At 43.7% G+C, this 17,344-nt stretch overlaps 1 protein-coding gene across 1 annotated transcript; it reads right to left on the bottom strand.

The window, feature by feature from the left end:
* Nucleotides 1-1,092: 1,092 nt before the first annotated feature.
* On the bottom strand, nucleotides 1,093-10,906 carry dap (death-associated protein). Its single transcript, XM_003967900.3, has 4 exons — nucleotides 10,685-10,906; nucleotides 9,190-9,289; nucleotides 4,961-5,003; nucleotides 1,093-2,595 (listed from the first exon to the last, which is right to left on the bottom strand). Exons 1-4 carry the CDS (start codon nucleotides 10,737-10,739, stop codon nucleotides 2,476-2,478), a joined length of 318 nt encoding a protein of 105 aa, XP_003967949.1. The 5' UTR covers nucleotides 10,740-10,906; the 3' UTR covers nucleotides 1,093-2,475.
* Nucleotides 10,907-17,344: the final 6,438 nt, after the last annotated feature.

Here is a 17,344-nt window from a genome sequence, read left to right on the forward strand (position 1 = left end):
ATTCAGATTGTGGTTTATGGTCTGTGGATTGGACCTGAGATTATGAAGATCTAAAGGTCTGGTCAATAATTGCCCATGCGTCCTCACTGTTGGCGCCGTCTGCTGGACGGTATTGGTACAGCACAGACCAAAACACGGTGCGTTTTAGAATGATTAGATCGATATAATCGTCATTGATGACATAATCTAATTAATATATATATATATATTTTGCATAATTTAATAATTTGAACCATTATTTTCCTCAGTTTCCAAATGAACTTTTATTGCCATTTATAAATCACATCTGCTAAATAATATGCAACTATGAGGCAAGTCATTGGAATAAAGTGAATTGTTTCAATCTGCAATAAATTGGCAATGAATATTACATCCTCCAGAATATGATTGTTATGGTCATATTTTGATGTCCTTAAGTCCCTTTTGAAATAACACTGTGACACATTCGATTGTTGAGTACATTCCTTTTAAACACATTTCATTTCTGAAATGCTGAAAAGTTGAAAAAGTTGAAAACGAGTCCCAATTCAGCAGCATTAGATGTGAATGAAAAAAGAACCTTGGGCAGCAGCAGATTTAAAAAAACAAAAAACAAAACACAAAAGAGTTGGCAGGAAGTGAACAAATCCTCTTTTTGATAACGTCGAACTTTCTGTAAAACTCAAAAATTAAAATAGTTTGGAAGAATTTTCAACAGAAGTGAAGGGAACAACATGAGCTGTTTGGTGCAGCTGCAGCCAAAACGTCACCTTGTCCCTAAAGGTCCTGATCAAAAGCGCTCAGTCATCTCCCACACAGAGGAGTGACGTTCATCATCATAAGGATTCCAGATGGTAACAGGAATGACCAGTCCCAGCCGGCTGCAGCCAGTTTGAATGTTCCCAAGACCACATGGCCATCAGATGCTGGTCTAATGTAATAAAGAGCCCCAGCTGCTGAGGGGGACATATCCAACTGGAACCGTGGCTGCTTTTTTCTGCTGTGTGGACAGAAAAAAAAACCCATTTTGAGCATCATATCGATTCTGACTTATATTTTTAAATATATATTTTTGATATTCTAAACACACTCTCACTCACACACACACAGTGGTACTGCCCCAAAAGTCTTTAATGTTACATGCTGATTTTGTTCACATTGGAACAACAAATCTGGATCAGAACAGGTGCTACAATATTACTTTGCTTCATGTCTCAAATCAATATTCTTGATTCAATGTCTCAAAAGACCCCTTTGATGTCTGGTAGAAACAGAGACTGATAGCCCCAGATGCTGGACCAATCAGAGGTTTCTGCTGGTACCACAAGGCCAATAAGCAAAAAAACCTTTTGTTGCATCTTAAATGAAACAAGATGTCTCATCAATACTCTTTATTCATTATGACAACCACACTTTATACCTTGGTCCACTCAATGGCTGAAAACGTGTACAATTATAAATTGAAAATAAAGAACTGAAAAAAAAAACCCCAAAAACTTTTAAACCGATTAAATAACAGAGGGAATCGTTCCTTCCTGGTTGGAAACCTTTTATTGCAATTATTCTGGAACACTAGTGTAACAACCATTCAGGTGTAAGGAACTGGGTGATTAAGGAAAAGGGCGATGCATTATTATTTTAAGGAAATGCTGAACTCCATTTTATCGGAGGGATATGGGATGTTCATCGCACACAATTCATTAAGACTATATTCAAACATCCTTCTCGGGAATGTACCTTTAGCTCTGCTGCATTCCAAACTGCTTCGGTTCAGTTGTGACAACGTTCACTATTCCCACCCGACTTCTGTGCTAACGTCAACAAATCTTCGCAGCTGCTTCACAGGCTCTCCTGGACTTGGACACTTTGGACTGCACTTTGATTCCACTTCTAATGAAGCGGATCGCAAAATCCCGGCAAATAGGCACTGCTGGGATAGACTGTAAAGCGCCTGCGCTAACATTAGCTCAGAGTTCAAGAGTTTGGAATGATAAAGGCGAAACAGACCTGGAGGCCAAACTAACTAGCCATGATATACTATGTGGATGCAGAGAACTAAACCGTGGTTACGTTCCATTCAATTTTTCATTACTGTTGAAGGAACAATGACTTGTCTGAGGTGAACATGACTACATGTTTGATAACTGGGAGAAACTGTGATGAATCAACACTGGTTACATGTTTCCCTGTCCTTTTTGGTCTGTGTGGTGACTGGTTGAACTGGTCAGCTGAAAACAGAAAAGGCTCAGGTTCCTCCCTCTGAGCTTGTGATTGGCTGGTTGCTTTCACTCATGGTATTGATTAGCAAGTTACTGGGGTCAGAGTCCCCCCCCCCCCCGCAAGGGCAGATCTAAGAACAAGACTGAAAAGAAAACAGAAACGACTCAGAATTTCAAAGATCCGTGCGTGGAGAGGAAACATCTTCATCTTGTGTTCCATTGGGAAGGGAAGGCCGACTGGTGGAGGAAGCGTTGCAGTGGTAGCCTGCTGCCCGACTCACTTGCGGGGCTGGTGGATCTGCGGTTTGATGTGCTGGATGGGGGCGTGTTTAGGGACACCTGGCTGGGGCTTCTGGTGAGCCACCTGAGCAGCTGCAGGGGTGAAGTCCTTATCACCCTGAACAAAACAAAACCAGTTAGGCATTGTAGGAGAAAAGAAAAGATGAAGAATGAGCCAGTATCTTCCTCCAGGACGGATGAAACATCCGGTTGAACACAAACAGCCTTGACTGCCCCCTAGTGGTAGGCTATAGTAAAGGGTTACTGGTAAACGTTACTATTTCTAGTAAATTCGAAGGAACTCCTGCCAAACACTTAAGCACCCCCATATATTTTGTTCAATCTTAGTTCCTCGTTGATGATCTCTTTGGGATTGTGGATGGATGAAAACCTGCCAACTCATTTTTGAACAAGGGCAGTAGGTGGGGGCATCTTTCTTCTAGCTATTCAATAATACTAGAACCAAAACAGTTTGTGCTTATGGCCATTTACTGTATGTGGACTTTATGTCCCGCATGTTTTAAATCCCTGTTTTATAACACTGAGGAGGATCTTTCAGTTTGGCCTCGTGCGCCTTCAGTAAAACCGATCAGATCACAGATGGAATCAAAGAGTCACTTCAATCCTTAATTATTTAGTCATGACTTTTAAACATACTGTTCCTTTTTACACACTAGTTTACCCTGTCTTATCCATGCATTTTAATAGTTTTACTCCTCATCTGGTCAAGTTGCTGAAAACTAACACACCCACGCGCTCACACACTCCGTTGGGCCTATATTGATCCGAGTGGGTGTGGTGTGTGTAGAGCAGTTGCTGTATTAAACACACACACCGCTGCCTCGTGCATAACTTAAGTGGATTATTGGAAGTCTTTGGCTTTACATCCTGGATTGAAGTGTTCAGTTAAGCTGCTGCTTTGCTGATGTGTCCAGATGTGCACGCAGATAAACATTCCTGTAAAATCACAGGCCGCTCATATTCTAATATAAAGTTATACTCGGTGCTAAATCCACGAAGACCGAACAACCTTCCTTACCAACCCTAAATCTTACTTTTGTGTTAGCATGCTAGCTTCCCCGCATGTGGGTGTGTTTGACACACTGGTCCTTTAAGGGCAAATCCACAGCCAAACACATGGGATGTGGACAGATTTGACCTCTCATTGACCTTCTCAGTGGAGGCCCAAAGTTCCCCTCCATCATCATCATCCTACAGATGTGGGGATCCAGAAAATTAACTGGATTTCAGTGCTGCAAAGAGCCTTGAGTGACGGCACTGTGTCTCCTACCTCTGTTATTTAGCAGTTTATTACGACCATATTAAAAAACCCTCTTCCTGTAGGACATGCTTCATAAGCCTTGAGACCAATGATCCCTGTGTTGTAAAAGGGAGGTTTTCACTAATTTTTGGGGTTCCAGTTGTGCCAAGTCAATCCTGACTACTGCGCTGATTGGTCAGGGGTTGAAGTGGCTGACGAGGCACAACAGCAACGCAACCCCCCCCTCGTTACCTTCGAAACCCCCACAACAGTGGCAGAGTGTATTGCTTTATTTTATCAAATAAACAATAACGGCTATGAGTAAGGCAACGCCCCGGTCCAACAGTGAAGTACAGACGTTTTTGAGCAGATGAAAGAATCCAGACTGAGCTCCACGATGTGACCTGAAATAAGGGTCGACCGGGAGCTGATGGCCGCTGCGGGGTACCAGTGGACATAAACGCCACATGGAGAAAAGTTAAAGACACCAAAGACAATTGTGGGACCATAAAGGACTGAAGTGGGGTGAACAGAAGTGGTTTAATCAAATGGAAGCTTTTTATGGCCACGATCGGCAGGGAGAGTGGCATCGCCTCCCCGCTGCTGGAAAACTACAGAGCACACTTTTTTACTTTACTGCACTCTAAACAAACAAGTGTATTTAGAAAATGACGCTCTTTTTTTCCTGTGTGCAGACAAGGAGCTGGCTAGCGAGGCACCAGTGCTAACTCTGCCCTCCGCTTGCATTTTGTGCTTCACCACCAAGCAACAGTGTGATTGTTGCTTAAAAAGTAGCCTTCACCTAATGCAATTACATGCTGTGTGCCCTCACAAGTTGTGTGTATTGTGTGTGTATTTTAGTTCAAGGCTTGTTACAGTTGGGATTTTGCACATCAAGTCTGGAGGGAATCTACTCCAGCTGCCTTCAACCCACATGGGCAACAGGACAACATGTAGACTTCACCTAAAAGGCCCCAGAGGATTTGAACATGCAACCTTCTTGATGCGAGTGCGCAGCACTGCACCCACACGCCGGGTGCCGCTGATAGAAATAAAGGATTTATTTGGATTTCTGTCTTTTCTGTGAGCAGAAAAGGGTCAAAGGTTCAAACCGAACCAGTAGAGCTCACACTCCAGGTATAAACCACCTTATCATCACTGTTGGTGACTTGTTTTTACGTGTACGTGTGCAGGTCTGAGTGTGTGGTTGTGTGTGTCTTACCTTTGTAACCACTCCAGACACGACCACGGGGATCTTTGGTGGGCTAAAAACACAGAGGAAAAACGAACCTCATTACGTGGTTAACATTTGCCTTCAGTGACGTAAGATCTACAAACTGTGGTCCATTTTGCTAATTAAAGTAAAGACCTGAGCTGATGTTTACCCCCTCCCCTCCCCTCCCCAAACACACACAGGCCCCTGCTGGACCTGCCAGCAGCTTAAATAGCTCCCATTCATCCTGGTCAAACACTGAGCCTCACAGCAGAAGGAAGGAAGGAGAGATGAAGAAAAGTAAAGCTGGGGAGGAGAAAAAAATTGCTAATAGTAGAGGTTGATAAGGAAAAACTGGCAAAAGAGAAATAGAACAGGCCATAGGGCACAGACAGCAGAAGGGAGGAGAACGGACCACGTGGATGTGAGACTAGGAAGGATGGAGGGAAGCAGCATGGCGGTAAAAGTGAGAGAGAATGATGATGGGGGAGGAAAAAAAGGGAGGAGGAGGAGGGACCTCGGGGGTAAGTATCGACCTTGACGTGACAAATGAGTGCAGTCTAATTTGACGGTGGCGTTTAGCTGTGGCGACCACCTTCAAAAGTCCATTCAAAGACATTGGCTGCAGCAGCAACCCTGCTCTCCATCACACTTCAAATGTGGGAATAAAGACGCAAATCTCCTTTTCCATCATTCCAAACTTCCGCTGATAAATATTTTAATGACACCAACCTTTTCAAAAAGAATCAGTAACACTGATGAGTTTTCAATTGACGTCACAAAACAGTTTATATGTTATTATTATTTACACCCCATTATAAGCGGATACTTCAGGACAGTTAATTCAGCTAATTAATACATGAAAGCGTATAAAAATGAAAGGAAAACATGCATGTGGACCCATGAGCACCACTGGAATTAGGCATGTAAAACACAGGTTTTAGTCATGCTTGTTAAAAAAAAAAAAACTGCACCTACAGCTGCTTATTTAACCAGAGTATGCTGGTAAATATGCAGTAATATTATACAGCCAGAGTCATGACGAAACTAATAACTATTTTGCTTCTGGGTCGGTGTGATTGCGAGAGAAGCAGACGTGGATTCACACGTGGAGCCTGTAGGGGGCAGCAGAGAGCTGCGAAGACTCCTGGCAAGGATGCGAAGCGAAGGGAGTCAAATTTTGCTGATAATTTGGGAGTGTTTGTTTTGTGTCTACAGCCACACAGCACCGCCATCCCCGACCGTCTCCTCAGCACAGCAGGAAGTTTACTTCTGTGGGCGAAGGGACGGTTGCCATAGAAACTGATGACTGTTGCTCATCTCCTCCTCCTCACTCCCTCCTCTTAACTTTTCCACCGCGGGCGGTCGGCTTTACTGCACATTTCGCAACGGCATTTGCTCAGAGCCTGAGCGGCTAGCTTGAGGGCTCCTGTACACCAACACCATGTCTGGTCAGTTCATGTCAACACACACACCCACGCACACACACCCACACACAGAAGAAATACCCAAATTGACCCAGCCATTTGCACGCAAGCCCTTTCCATTAAGAAAGCGCACAGATCGATCCGAGTGATCCCCTTTCACTGGGAAGTTTATTGATGGCCAACAAAAGTCTAGTAAACGCCACCTTGATTTAGAGTTTCCCTGAGACAACACAGACGGACAATCGTTGGCACGCTGCACCACAGGCTGCAGTTTCTGCCTCCGTTCGTTGTCCCTCATATTTATTTTCTATGGGTCCTCTAATTTCACACACCTTCACAACAACCCTAATTCCATAACGCAACCGTATTTCTTTGCTTCTGTTCCCATGGTCTGTCAGTCTGGGCTAAAATTAGAGCGGGCAGGTGTTCCCCTGACTGCATGGCTTCACTTGCTGCGACTGGTGTAGAATTTAGCCAGAAGCCACCTGCTCGTTGTCTCCAGAGTGACTATCTGTACAAGTTTCATGCTCAGTTCGTGCTCAGCTTGTGCCTGGATGTGGAAGTGTTTAATTCCCCTATTTTTGGATGGACTGATGTCATTTGTTTTTTTTTTGAGTCATGAATCCTGAGGAAGCAGCGTGAAATGGGGAAGTGCATCACCAGGCTGGTGTACTGGTCCCACCCTGACCCAAACGAGTTGAGGCTTCCGACGTTCTGAGGTAAACCGCGCTTACATGTTATTTTCCCTCTTTCCTTCCCTTTCAGTTAAACACCACTCACTAATGTTTCCACTCATCTCTGAGCAAAACACACAGACTGCAAAGAAGTTGCATGGAAAACACACAATATGGCTCCGAGGGTGAGTATATAACAATTTCCTGCGTGTTTATGATGATATACATTTAAACTATTTTAGACAACTGGCAGCTTTCATGAAATCTGCTCTGTAGTACCAGCAGTTGTCCACTTTCATCACTTTTATCAGCTCTCACACGAGTGCGACTCAGTCCATGCACACACTCAAGCTCAAAAGCAGAAGTAAAGAGAAAGCAAATCATTAGCATTGCCAGTAAATAAGGCATAGTGTAAATAAGTAAATAAGTTATAGTGAAACTGGTGGAGGCCAAGCCTGCCTATCAAAGCAACGGTGAGTCCTAAAGGGCTTTTCAAGTTCGTTCTATAATTACAGAGTGAATATGTTGTTTATAGAATTAGATCTCTACAAGTAAACAGCCCAAAGTATAATCTTGTATTATTCAAATTCCTGAGCTGATAAATGTCAGGGTATGTGTGTTAGCACTTGTGTTAGCATGTGTATGTTACTTGTGATGCTGAAGCTGAGTAGCTTGATGCAACAAGCTATAACAATGTGCTTACAGAGGGGTAAAAACACAGGAGAAATGCTGTTGACTGATTCTAGCAGCACTTTTATTACAAACACAGTATCAAAGCTAGCATCTAAACTAGCAGAACTTGGCCTCTGCAACACAATCTGCAGGTGGTTGTATGATTTCCTGACAAATGGAGTCCAGACAGGAAGAGTTGGAAGAAGCTACGAACAAGCTAAGAACTAAGAACAAAATATTCTCACAAATGCTGGTGCTCCACAAGGTTGTTGTTGAAGTGCTTTACTTTACAGGCCAACCAGAACATAAAGAGAATGCTAACGGGAGCCTTACTGTATATATGGTGTCAGAACAGCCATCTGTCCACAAATGTGGACAAAATAAAGGACAAAGGCCACAACAGAGACTTTTTAAGGTGCATGGAGAACGACGATATGTCCACTGCAACTCTTTATTATTTTCTGCTGGTCTACAGTAGAAAACTGCAGGATGAAAGCTCCCAGTATCAAGGAGGACACTAGTCCCCATCACACAGACTGCTTTCCTATCTGTCCTGAGGGAAAGGTCTCTAGAGTATCACCGCTCGGACCTCACGGCTCAGGGACAGGTTCTACCCCCTTGGAGACAGAACAGTAGCTTCTAAACGATTGTGCATGTTGTGGACAATGGACTTATTCATTTATTGAAGCCTATATATTGCTGCTGTTTATCATACAGTGTTACTGTTAATGGTCTCTGACTTGCACTTTTTCTTACTTTTAAAGGGCAGAAAGAATTTTGTATTAATATTTGTATTAACTTTGGATTTGTATTAACTAATGGACTTTTGACGTATATGACAAAAAAACTGAAGTGATCATATTTATTCAAGGACCCTGCGTCCCCGTTCCATGTCCCTCTCGTGTCAGCTTCATTCTACACAAATTTAGGCTATTTTTTCCATGATTTCAGTATGGCTGCTAAATTTATAGTCAATTTACAATGCTCCCACAAGAAGGTTAGCAAGTTTTAGGATGTTGTTAAATTAGGATTTTGCAAAATTAGCCTAGCGTGCTTCATACAGGCAACATGCGTTTTAAGGTGTTCACACTTGTTAGCCCTCCTCAAACCATCTGTGGAGTCCAGGCAGCCCCACAGTGTCCACAACGGTGCGTTTATTCTGCACTAAAAAGCGCTAGCATCCGGCACGGCAATCCACCCAAAACCTATAAAGTGGCGCACAGCCATGATCCATTGTGATCGACGTCTCCCCACCAGAACATGGCAGGACTTCACGTGTTTAATCCCATGGTCTAAACCAGGCAAATAAAACTGCACTTATTCTGTAAAAACTACATAAATCCCGAATGGAACTCTCTCAAGCTCCCGTGGATACATCAAACAAAACCATCTACATCCAGTTAAATCCCAAAACATAGGAAGTGTGTATTTTGTGTGTGTGTGTGTATTTCAAAAGAAAGGCTACCTGCTGGCAACATACTCCTCTTCATCATCATCCTTCTGTGGGGGCTCTGGAGCAGCAGTGGGCTGGTGCTTCTGCACTATCCTCATGCCTCCTGCCTTCACTGGAACACAGATGGAAGAGATGGAGACTGTTCACAAAACTCTTCCATATGCTGACCGCTAGAAGCCCTCCGGTCAAAGTGTCGCCTCCTGGTGCAGTACCAGTGGCAACTGGCCAATTCCAGTAACTGTCATGCACATTAGTTTGAGTGGTAAACTTTAAACGTCGCCTTGGCCACAGCATCTATTTGAAAAAAGACCCTAGGATTTGAAATTAAAATGTGATTGATTCAGGTCCGACTTTGAAGAAGACCCTAGTCTTAAGTCCTTCACTGCCGCTCACATGCACTTAAAATGTATTATTACCTTTATCTGAGTCAGACATGAGTAACGCTTTTGTCATCTTATAAAAATAGTTTAGTTTGAGCGAACAGCAGCCAAATGCTTTTGTAATTAAAGCCTGTCCACTTATTGAGTGCTCTTCAAAAAACCACGCTGCAATTAGAAGGTCTGTGCTTCTGTCCACCGAAACGGAGACGCAGAAGCAGCAGCTTTTTTGGGGGCCGCGTGTTCGCAACTGTGGCGGCGTTGGCTGCTCTGGGTGGACGCAGGCTCGACCTCTCCCTGTCACAGCGGTGAGGTTTATCACTGAACCCTCCCGTGTCATATTGTTCCAGCGAGTCTCCGGCGGGTCTCTGGGCATATTTTGGGTTCATCAATACCTACTTGGATCATTGTCACCGGTTGCTTTTTGACACCCCTCAACTGGGCCTCGGGGAAACTGACATTAAGGAAATATTGCTTACATTAACATGGGATACACCTGCAAAAAGTGTTTTGACCTGAACATACATGACGTGTCACAGCAGAATCCTGAATTGTCTAGAAAACAAGCTAAATTTATGTTTATCTCCACCTTTAGTTGATACGGTGGAGAGAACGGTGAAGAGCCCTCCTGCCATGTGTCTTTGAGCAAGGCCGTGGGTTGCGAACAGCTGTGGGTATGACCTCGACCTTTGGGCCTTCTTTCTGATAAGTTAGCCGTGGATGTTGGTTTATGACGGGCAGAGCAGTGCGGGCCTGTCGGTCGTCACGACCTGGGTACGAGGGCCACTCGTTATCTTTCTGTGCTATCAGGCGGCGCAGCTGCTCAGGCCCCAGCACACGAGCACGCACACGCGTACACGTAAGTGTCCTGCTTCAGCCTCATCCACGCCACGGCTACAATGTCCACGTCAGCGTGGCGCTTCCGCACCACGGTCACGCAACCCTTCAAGTCACGCGTGGCCGATTATCGGCTCGTGAAAGATGCAGGAAATAAAGAAGCGCTCGCGGCGGCGCGCGCTGTTAGAAGACGCCCGCTGCGATTGCTGGAGGATCACGAGTCGTCACCTGATCGTTACCTGTTGGTGCCGCGTGTCCGCCAAAACAAGACGGAGGCGCGGAGCCGCGTTTACCTGCAGGGGCATGTCCTCCTTTGGTCTCCACTTTGTCCTTCGGCGGCGACGACATGTCCTCACTGAGCACCGGTCCGCGGGCAGAAGACGAGCGGAGCGTCGAGGGCTCGATTCCTGGACTAATCTGTCAGAAAGTGTGGACCGTGCTTCTGCCTGGATCGTCAACGTGGCTTTTTCCTGAGCATTGTTTGGAAACGAAGCGTGGTGACGTCACTGCCGGAGCGGCTGGCTCGAGGAGCGTGATGACGTCACCGCCGCCCGTCCTCCGGAACAAGAAAGAGTTTAGTGCTCACACCATGCGGGTCGCCTCCTTGATTGTGTACACACTTTTATCCACTAAAAACAAGTCACAAAACAGCGAATTAGGCAAATACGGGTTTTACAAAAGAAAAGTAAAAAATCCACAGAAAAAGGAAAACTGAAATTCTCAGAGGATCCTATAAGCTAACTACTCCTGGCAATTGTGTCAAATGATAACATTTTTTAAGACACTTAACTCTTTGAATGTATTATGTATATTGTTCATATTTGTATATTATTGTTTTGTACACATCAGTAATCATTATTTAACCAGATGGTGGATGAAGCTTTAAGGAGAGATATAATAAATCACATTGTCATTGACAATCATTTCTTAAGTAGAGGTGAACGGCTGCTGTGACAGAAAACAGATGCTCAGTGTGGCCTCTCATCGCAGCCTCATGTGTGCCACATGTGTCACAGCATGTGAACATCTCCAGGAGGGTGGTGGCAGCGAAACAGCTGGAGAGGAGTGGACGGATAGGTCAGCACACAGATGACTGATTATTAAACTGTCTGGACTTTATTAATGCTGCTTTATCAAGGCAAGTTAATTCAAATGTCCCCCACCCCAACCAACGTGCTAGAGCCTGCTGCAAATCTGTACCATAAATGGTCGATTTTACTGACTTTTAGGAAACACCTTCAGGATTAGAATTCCAAAATGAATGTTCATTCTGCGATTTAGCGATTCAGTATGAGCGGAAAAACATGTGTTCTGCTAAAGTCAGTGGTAGTCAAAGACCTGTTTAAAACCTGGAAAACTCCTTTTTTGATGACTCATCCGCTCCTGAAAAAGCAGATGAGTCATGCTTTCATAACTGCAATAATACAGCATCATTAATCCAACACAATCAACCCTCTCCGGTGACTCAAAAGGCTAAAGTTTCTAATATAAATTGTTTGGCCCCATTACAAACTTGAGATGACCCCAATTACATCATCATGGCATCATAAAGATCCAAAGATTAATAAAGGTCCAAAATTCAATAGAAATTGTGTGTGTGTGTGTGTGTTACAGTACAGTTACAGTATGCCTGGGTCAATGTGTGTTTGCATATACGGCCACTAGATGGAACAATGCGGCTTTACGAAACCAGAAATGTGTCTCCAGTTGAGTGGGCGTGGTTTACGTGGGCGTTTTGCCACATTTCCGTGTTTCGCCACTCAAACAAAAGGTCAGATGGCAAAGTCCTAGAAAAACAACTGGTTACGGCTGGAAGCCGCCCAAATCATCTTATTTTGTCAGTCTAACACCCTTTTTCTCTCACTTTTCTGACACACTATTTTTTCCTGGTCTTCTCAGTTGAACATGTGTGTGTGTGTGTGTGTGTGTGTGTGGAGGGGTGGGGGGGGGCATTCAGTTTTTAGTGTGCAAATATGTGGCGCACATTCATTCTGCCATAGGTGAAATCCTCTTCAAAAGTCATTGATACCAGCACCTGCCCATGGCTGATATAAGTGTGTGTGTGTGTGTGTGTGTGTGTGTGTGTGTGTGTGTGTGTGTGTGTGTTGCTCCAGCCTTTGAGAGGAGCATTCTCACTGGTGGCTTACAGAGAGACAGAATGAGGACGTCACAGGTGAGTGAATTTGTTCAAACTGACAGGAGTGTGCACGCAGATACACATGCTACCTCACACGCACACATGCGATCATCGACATGTACGTGTAACAACCCCTCGCACACACACACACTCACACTGAGTTCTGTAGGAGCCAGCTGGGTCTTCTGCACCAACACTATCACACATGAATAACCAAGGCTTCTTTTCTGCTCTGCACCATTGACTATTCAATACCTGACGGACCACCGTATAGTGTGTGCATGTGTGTGCGCTTAGATGCTTCATGTGCCAGTCATCATCAAGCTAAGGCTGAAGCCTGAGAACAGGAAAGAAAAATGCAATAATAATAATAATAATAATAATAATAATAATAATAATAAGCTCCTCTGGTATTTGAAGACAGTTTTTAGCCATCGGCTTCTTTTGAAGCCTGATAATTATACAAGGATGGGTAACAGTTGCACCCACTCATATGATTCTGGTGTCAATAAAGTGTGTAATTAAAGATGTTGTGGTTGGTCTGGGTTCAATCTGTATGCAATTTTATTTATATACCTGACAAAATTAGCCAAAAGACTGCGTGGGGGTGGGGGGTATCCTCAGTGCACTGAATTAGGTGTCAATTTTTACTAAATCTGATGCTTTAATTAGTCCCACAATGTCCCGAACCAATTAAACCATAACATAAACAGGCCTTACAGCTGTAGAAAGCCATAAAATGTGAGGCTGTATCTGAGGGTTTTAGAGTTAGAAAGCTGGTTTGGTCTGTAGAAGGACTCACAACCTCCAGCGACTTTAAAGTTGGGGAAATTTCTTGAACAATTGGAAATATGAAAATCATTTCCCTTATTTTCTGTATTTGCTGTAGCTTTTTGCGGCTATCACAGAATAAATGTGAGCTGTTTATTCAGCAAAGCGCTGGGATCTTGGTGCAGAACAAATTAAAACTTCTTGGCATTTCCTGCCAGTATTAATGAGCCACAATCACACCCAATTTGAACAGCAGCAAACCTCTCACATTAGGAGCCTTTGTGCTATTCTTGCTTGTGTTTTCCATTTATTTATTTTGTGTCACTTGACATCGTAGACGCAGCATTATTCTTGACAGCAGGATGAGGCAGGTGCATTCTGATGACAACCATGTCGCTGCATTAAAACTGTCAGGAAGCAATGGATGGCATCCTTCCATCATTGGTTTTAAACATTATACCCAGGTATTTCGAAACAAACTTTAGTTTCTCCAGAATTTTGTGGCTCAGTATTTATACCTTTCTTGTCTCATTTCTCTGTGGTTTTGCCTCCTTAATCGCTCCCCACAGCCTAAACCAGTCAGATCTAATGCGTGCACAGGGCCCAGTGGTGCACCGGGAATGTGTGACATATGGTTTGTTGCTTCCTCAATCTAATCCTGTCTGAATATAAATCCACACAGTAAGACCCCCCCCCCCCCCCCCCCCCCCCCCCGCACACACACACACACACACACACCAGAATATCGGTTATGTTAAATAATGTTCTGTTCATAGTCTCAGTTGGGTTTTTTTTATGATCAGGACTTTTGGGGTTTTGCTCATGTAAAAACTAAAGTGCTGATGTGATCTGATCTGCCAGCTGTTGCAAACACTTTTTTTTAATTTTAACTGTTGGAGGCATGAACGCTGATTCTTTTATCAACAACCTTATGGTGTTTCTTACACACCTCTCCAAACCTTGCAAAAATATTCATGCATTTTGAATATATTTAAATTTTTATTCCCGTCCCATTTTTGTGCTCTCCTTCTCAGATGGGAGCCTTCATTTCTCAAGGTTTTTCCATGATGCACTGTGGCTCCCACTGAGCCACACTTGTACTTAAACACTAATTGATTTCATGCTCAAACCCTCCGAGGATAAACTGTGGACCCTCCACCTGCTTCCCATCACAATTCTGTCTCTTCCATTTCCCCCTTTTGCGTCTTGCACCCTCCGCTGCTGACACGCACCCGTGCCAGCACACGTACAGTAAATGTCTGCGCGCTGTGCATCGTTGAGCCTGTGTGCAGTGGCAGAAGGAGAAGGTTAGCAGAGGGAGAGTCTGAGGCATCTGCAGGATGTTGAGGATTTTCTTCAGCTACTTAACACAAAGTCAGAATGCTGCTTTTAAGAGTTTAATAAGTCAGTCAGAGTACATGCAAGAACAGCATGCAGAGAGATCTCTGCCAAATGTAACAAACATGCCCCTTTTATAATGTTTAGCAACTACGCCTTTCTCTCAGTACTTTTCCATCTGCTTACTTCATCGTCACAAGGTTAGCATGATAAGCTGTAGCATTTTGAAGGTTGCTGACTCGGTTACTGGAACATTACTCACATCTTCGTTATTTTCTAAGGAGTCTTTGTTACACAACTTCACGTATCAATGCCTCGTGCACCGATACAAGCGTCATCAAATGAACTTTGCTTGACCTTACCGGTTTAAATGATACATGCTGAATAATTTATTTTACAAGGGACATTGGGAAACTTTTTTGCAGTTTATTTAGGTAGAGCAGTCTTGTGGATGCTGCTCAGAGAGAGGAGACTCTCCTCTAGTGTGAAGCCCAATAATCAAAATAGCATTAAGTTATTATCCATAACTACCTTTTACTGCTCTTCAACATGACAGCTTAAAAAAGCAGAAAGGCAGAAGAATAAAGAATTTCAATAGATTTTCACAAATGCTGTTCCAGCTCTTTCAGATTCACCTCAGTTACTTTTGTTATTATAGATGAATGGCATCAAAAGCACTGACAACAGCATGAAAAGGGGCAAAGCGTGCTAAAGGCTTCCATTAATATCTTAAGAGGACACTCACATTAAAAGTGAACAATAAAGGTTCATGGGCACAGGGGTCTTTTCCTCTAATACATCAAGCAGCTCATACCAACAGTATTGAGAAAGGGACTAATAGCCAGTGTATTATTATACAGTGTGCTCACACATGCTTGTTAGTTCTGTCCCCAGTGCATGTTTCTATAAACAGATGACAGGATCAAGATGTTAACAGTGTTGCTGATCACCACGGGATACAGCAGTGACAAAATGTCTCTTTAGCAGCAGCCTGTAAAATACACGGTGCTGCCTTTCCAGAGAATTGTTAAAGGAGATAGATGTGAGAAATTTATTTAAAGAAATCATTAAATGGCAAAATATCAGCCATTAAATAATGCTGACATTTTCAGCCCTCTGCCGCTCGACCAATCACCAAGTCAGGTGTGTTTTGGTTTCCATTTATTGCTAAGCTGCTGCTGCCAGCGTTTCCAGTCACAAATGTCTGATGTTATTAATCCTAAAGGGGCTCATCATCAAACCCAAATTCACACTCGCAAAGATAACAGGGATGCGTTAAGAGGATGCCTTTGAATCGCATAGACGGCTGAAAGTGGAGGAGAATTTGAAGACTGATGCTGAGGTTTCTGCTGGCCAGATATGGTCCAGCTAAGTTTGGCTGACTTACTTCTACTCATTGTATGCATAATTAACAGATGATAAATCTGGTGTATGACTTGTCACTTTCCACAGTAGCACCTTATTTTAGACATTGCTGGATTCATCAACCTAACTGGCAACCTGTACTGAAGAGGCTTTGATCATAAAGCAAGTGTAACCTCACATTACTACTGCACAAGAATACTATAAGTGTACCGGTAAGTCTCAATATTCTGGAAGATGAGCTGCTCAGCAGAGGCCCGAGACCTCCAAGTGGTTTTTCTCTGAGTTCTTTATGTTTTCTCCAGGCTTTTGTTGGATTACTGATGCAAGATCCCCAGACTCTCTAGGAGTAGAATGGGGGGCCGAGCATTTAGCAACCAGGCCCCCCTGCTATGGAACCAGCTCCCTGTCCAGGTACGGGAGGCTGACTCCATCGCTACTTTTAAGATTACGTAGGCTTAAAACCTACCTCTTTGAAAAAGCTTATTGTAATTCTGTAGTTCCAGTTATTATTATAGACAGACAAACTATCATACTTAGGGGGTCGTCTAATCATTAGGTTAACATCTTAGCTATACTGTTATAGGCCAAGGCTGCCGGGGTCCGGAAACATGATCACCTGACAGGCCTCTGTCACCCCACTGGGTCATGGTTTCCTCTCCTCTCCTCTCCTCTCCTCTCCTCTCCTCTCCTCTCCTCTCCTCTCCTCTCCTCTCCTCTCCTCTCCTCTCCTCTCCTCTCTCTTTACCCAGTCGGCCATCAGCAGGAGGGTCCCCCTACATGAGCCTGGTCCTGCTCAAGGTTTCTTCCTGTTAAAGGGGAGTTTTTCCTTGCCACTGTTGCTTGTCTGGGGTTAGGCCCTGGGATTCTGGAAAGCGCCTTGAAACAATTTTGATTGTAAAAGACACTATATAAATAGAGATTGATTTGATTTGATTTGAAAGAGACCTGACTCCTGAGCTTCAGAACTGCACCTTGTAGCCTATTATACATCTTATAGCACCGTATAGCCTATTAAGACATCACAAGGTAAAAAGACCCAGAAAGCACTCATTCATCTGTGAAGATTAGCCATTTCAACAAGATTTTTCAATACTGCACTGAGGGCTGTGCAACTTTTTTAGAGACTCTACATCACATTTAATATAGCATTTATACTGGGGGCTCTGATGTTGCTGTGCCACTATGTATTTATCTTCTGTACTTGCTGATGCCCACTTTAATGCTTGCTATTCCTTTTCCATACATTAGAGTTCCCATAATTTAATAAGAGAAGAGAGGGACAATTTCCACATCAGCATCCACTAGTGGCAGCTGGAAATCTTTAATTTAATTAAATTTTCAT

This window comes from Takifugu rubripes, chromosome 10 (genome assembly GCF_901000725.2).
Source record: "Takifugu rubripes chromosome 10, fTakRub1.2, whole genome shotgun sequence".
Classification (NCBI taxonomy): Eukaryota; Metazoa; Chordata; class Actinopteri; order Tetraodontiformes; family Tetraodontidae; genus Takifugu; species Takifugu rubripes.

Coding starts and splice junctions, on each gene's coding strand:
- dap (XM_003967900.3), bottom strand. CDS start 10,739: ATGTCGTCGCCGCCGAAGGACAAAGTGGAGACCAAAGGAGGACATGCC. Junction 9,290..10,684: donor AGGAGGACATGCCCCTGCAG/GTAAACGCGGCT, acceptor TCTGTGTTCCAG/TGAAGGCAGGAGGCATGAGG. Junction 5,004..9,189: donor GAGGAGTATGTTGCCAGCAG/GTAGCCTTTCTT, acceptor CTGTGTTTTTAG/CCCACCAAAGATCCCCGTGG.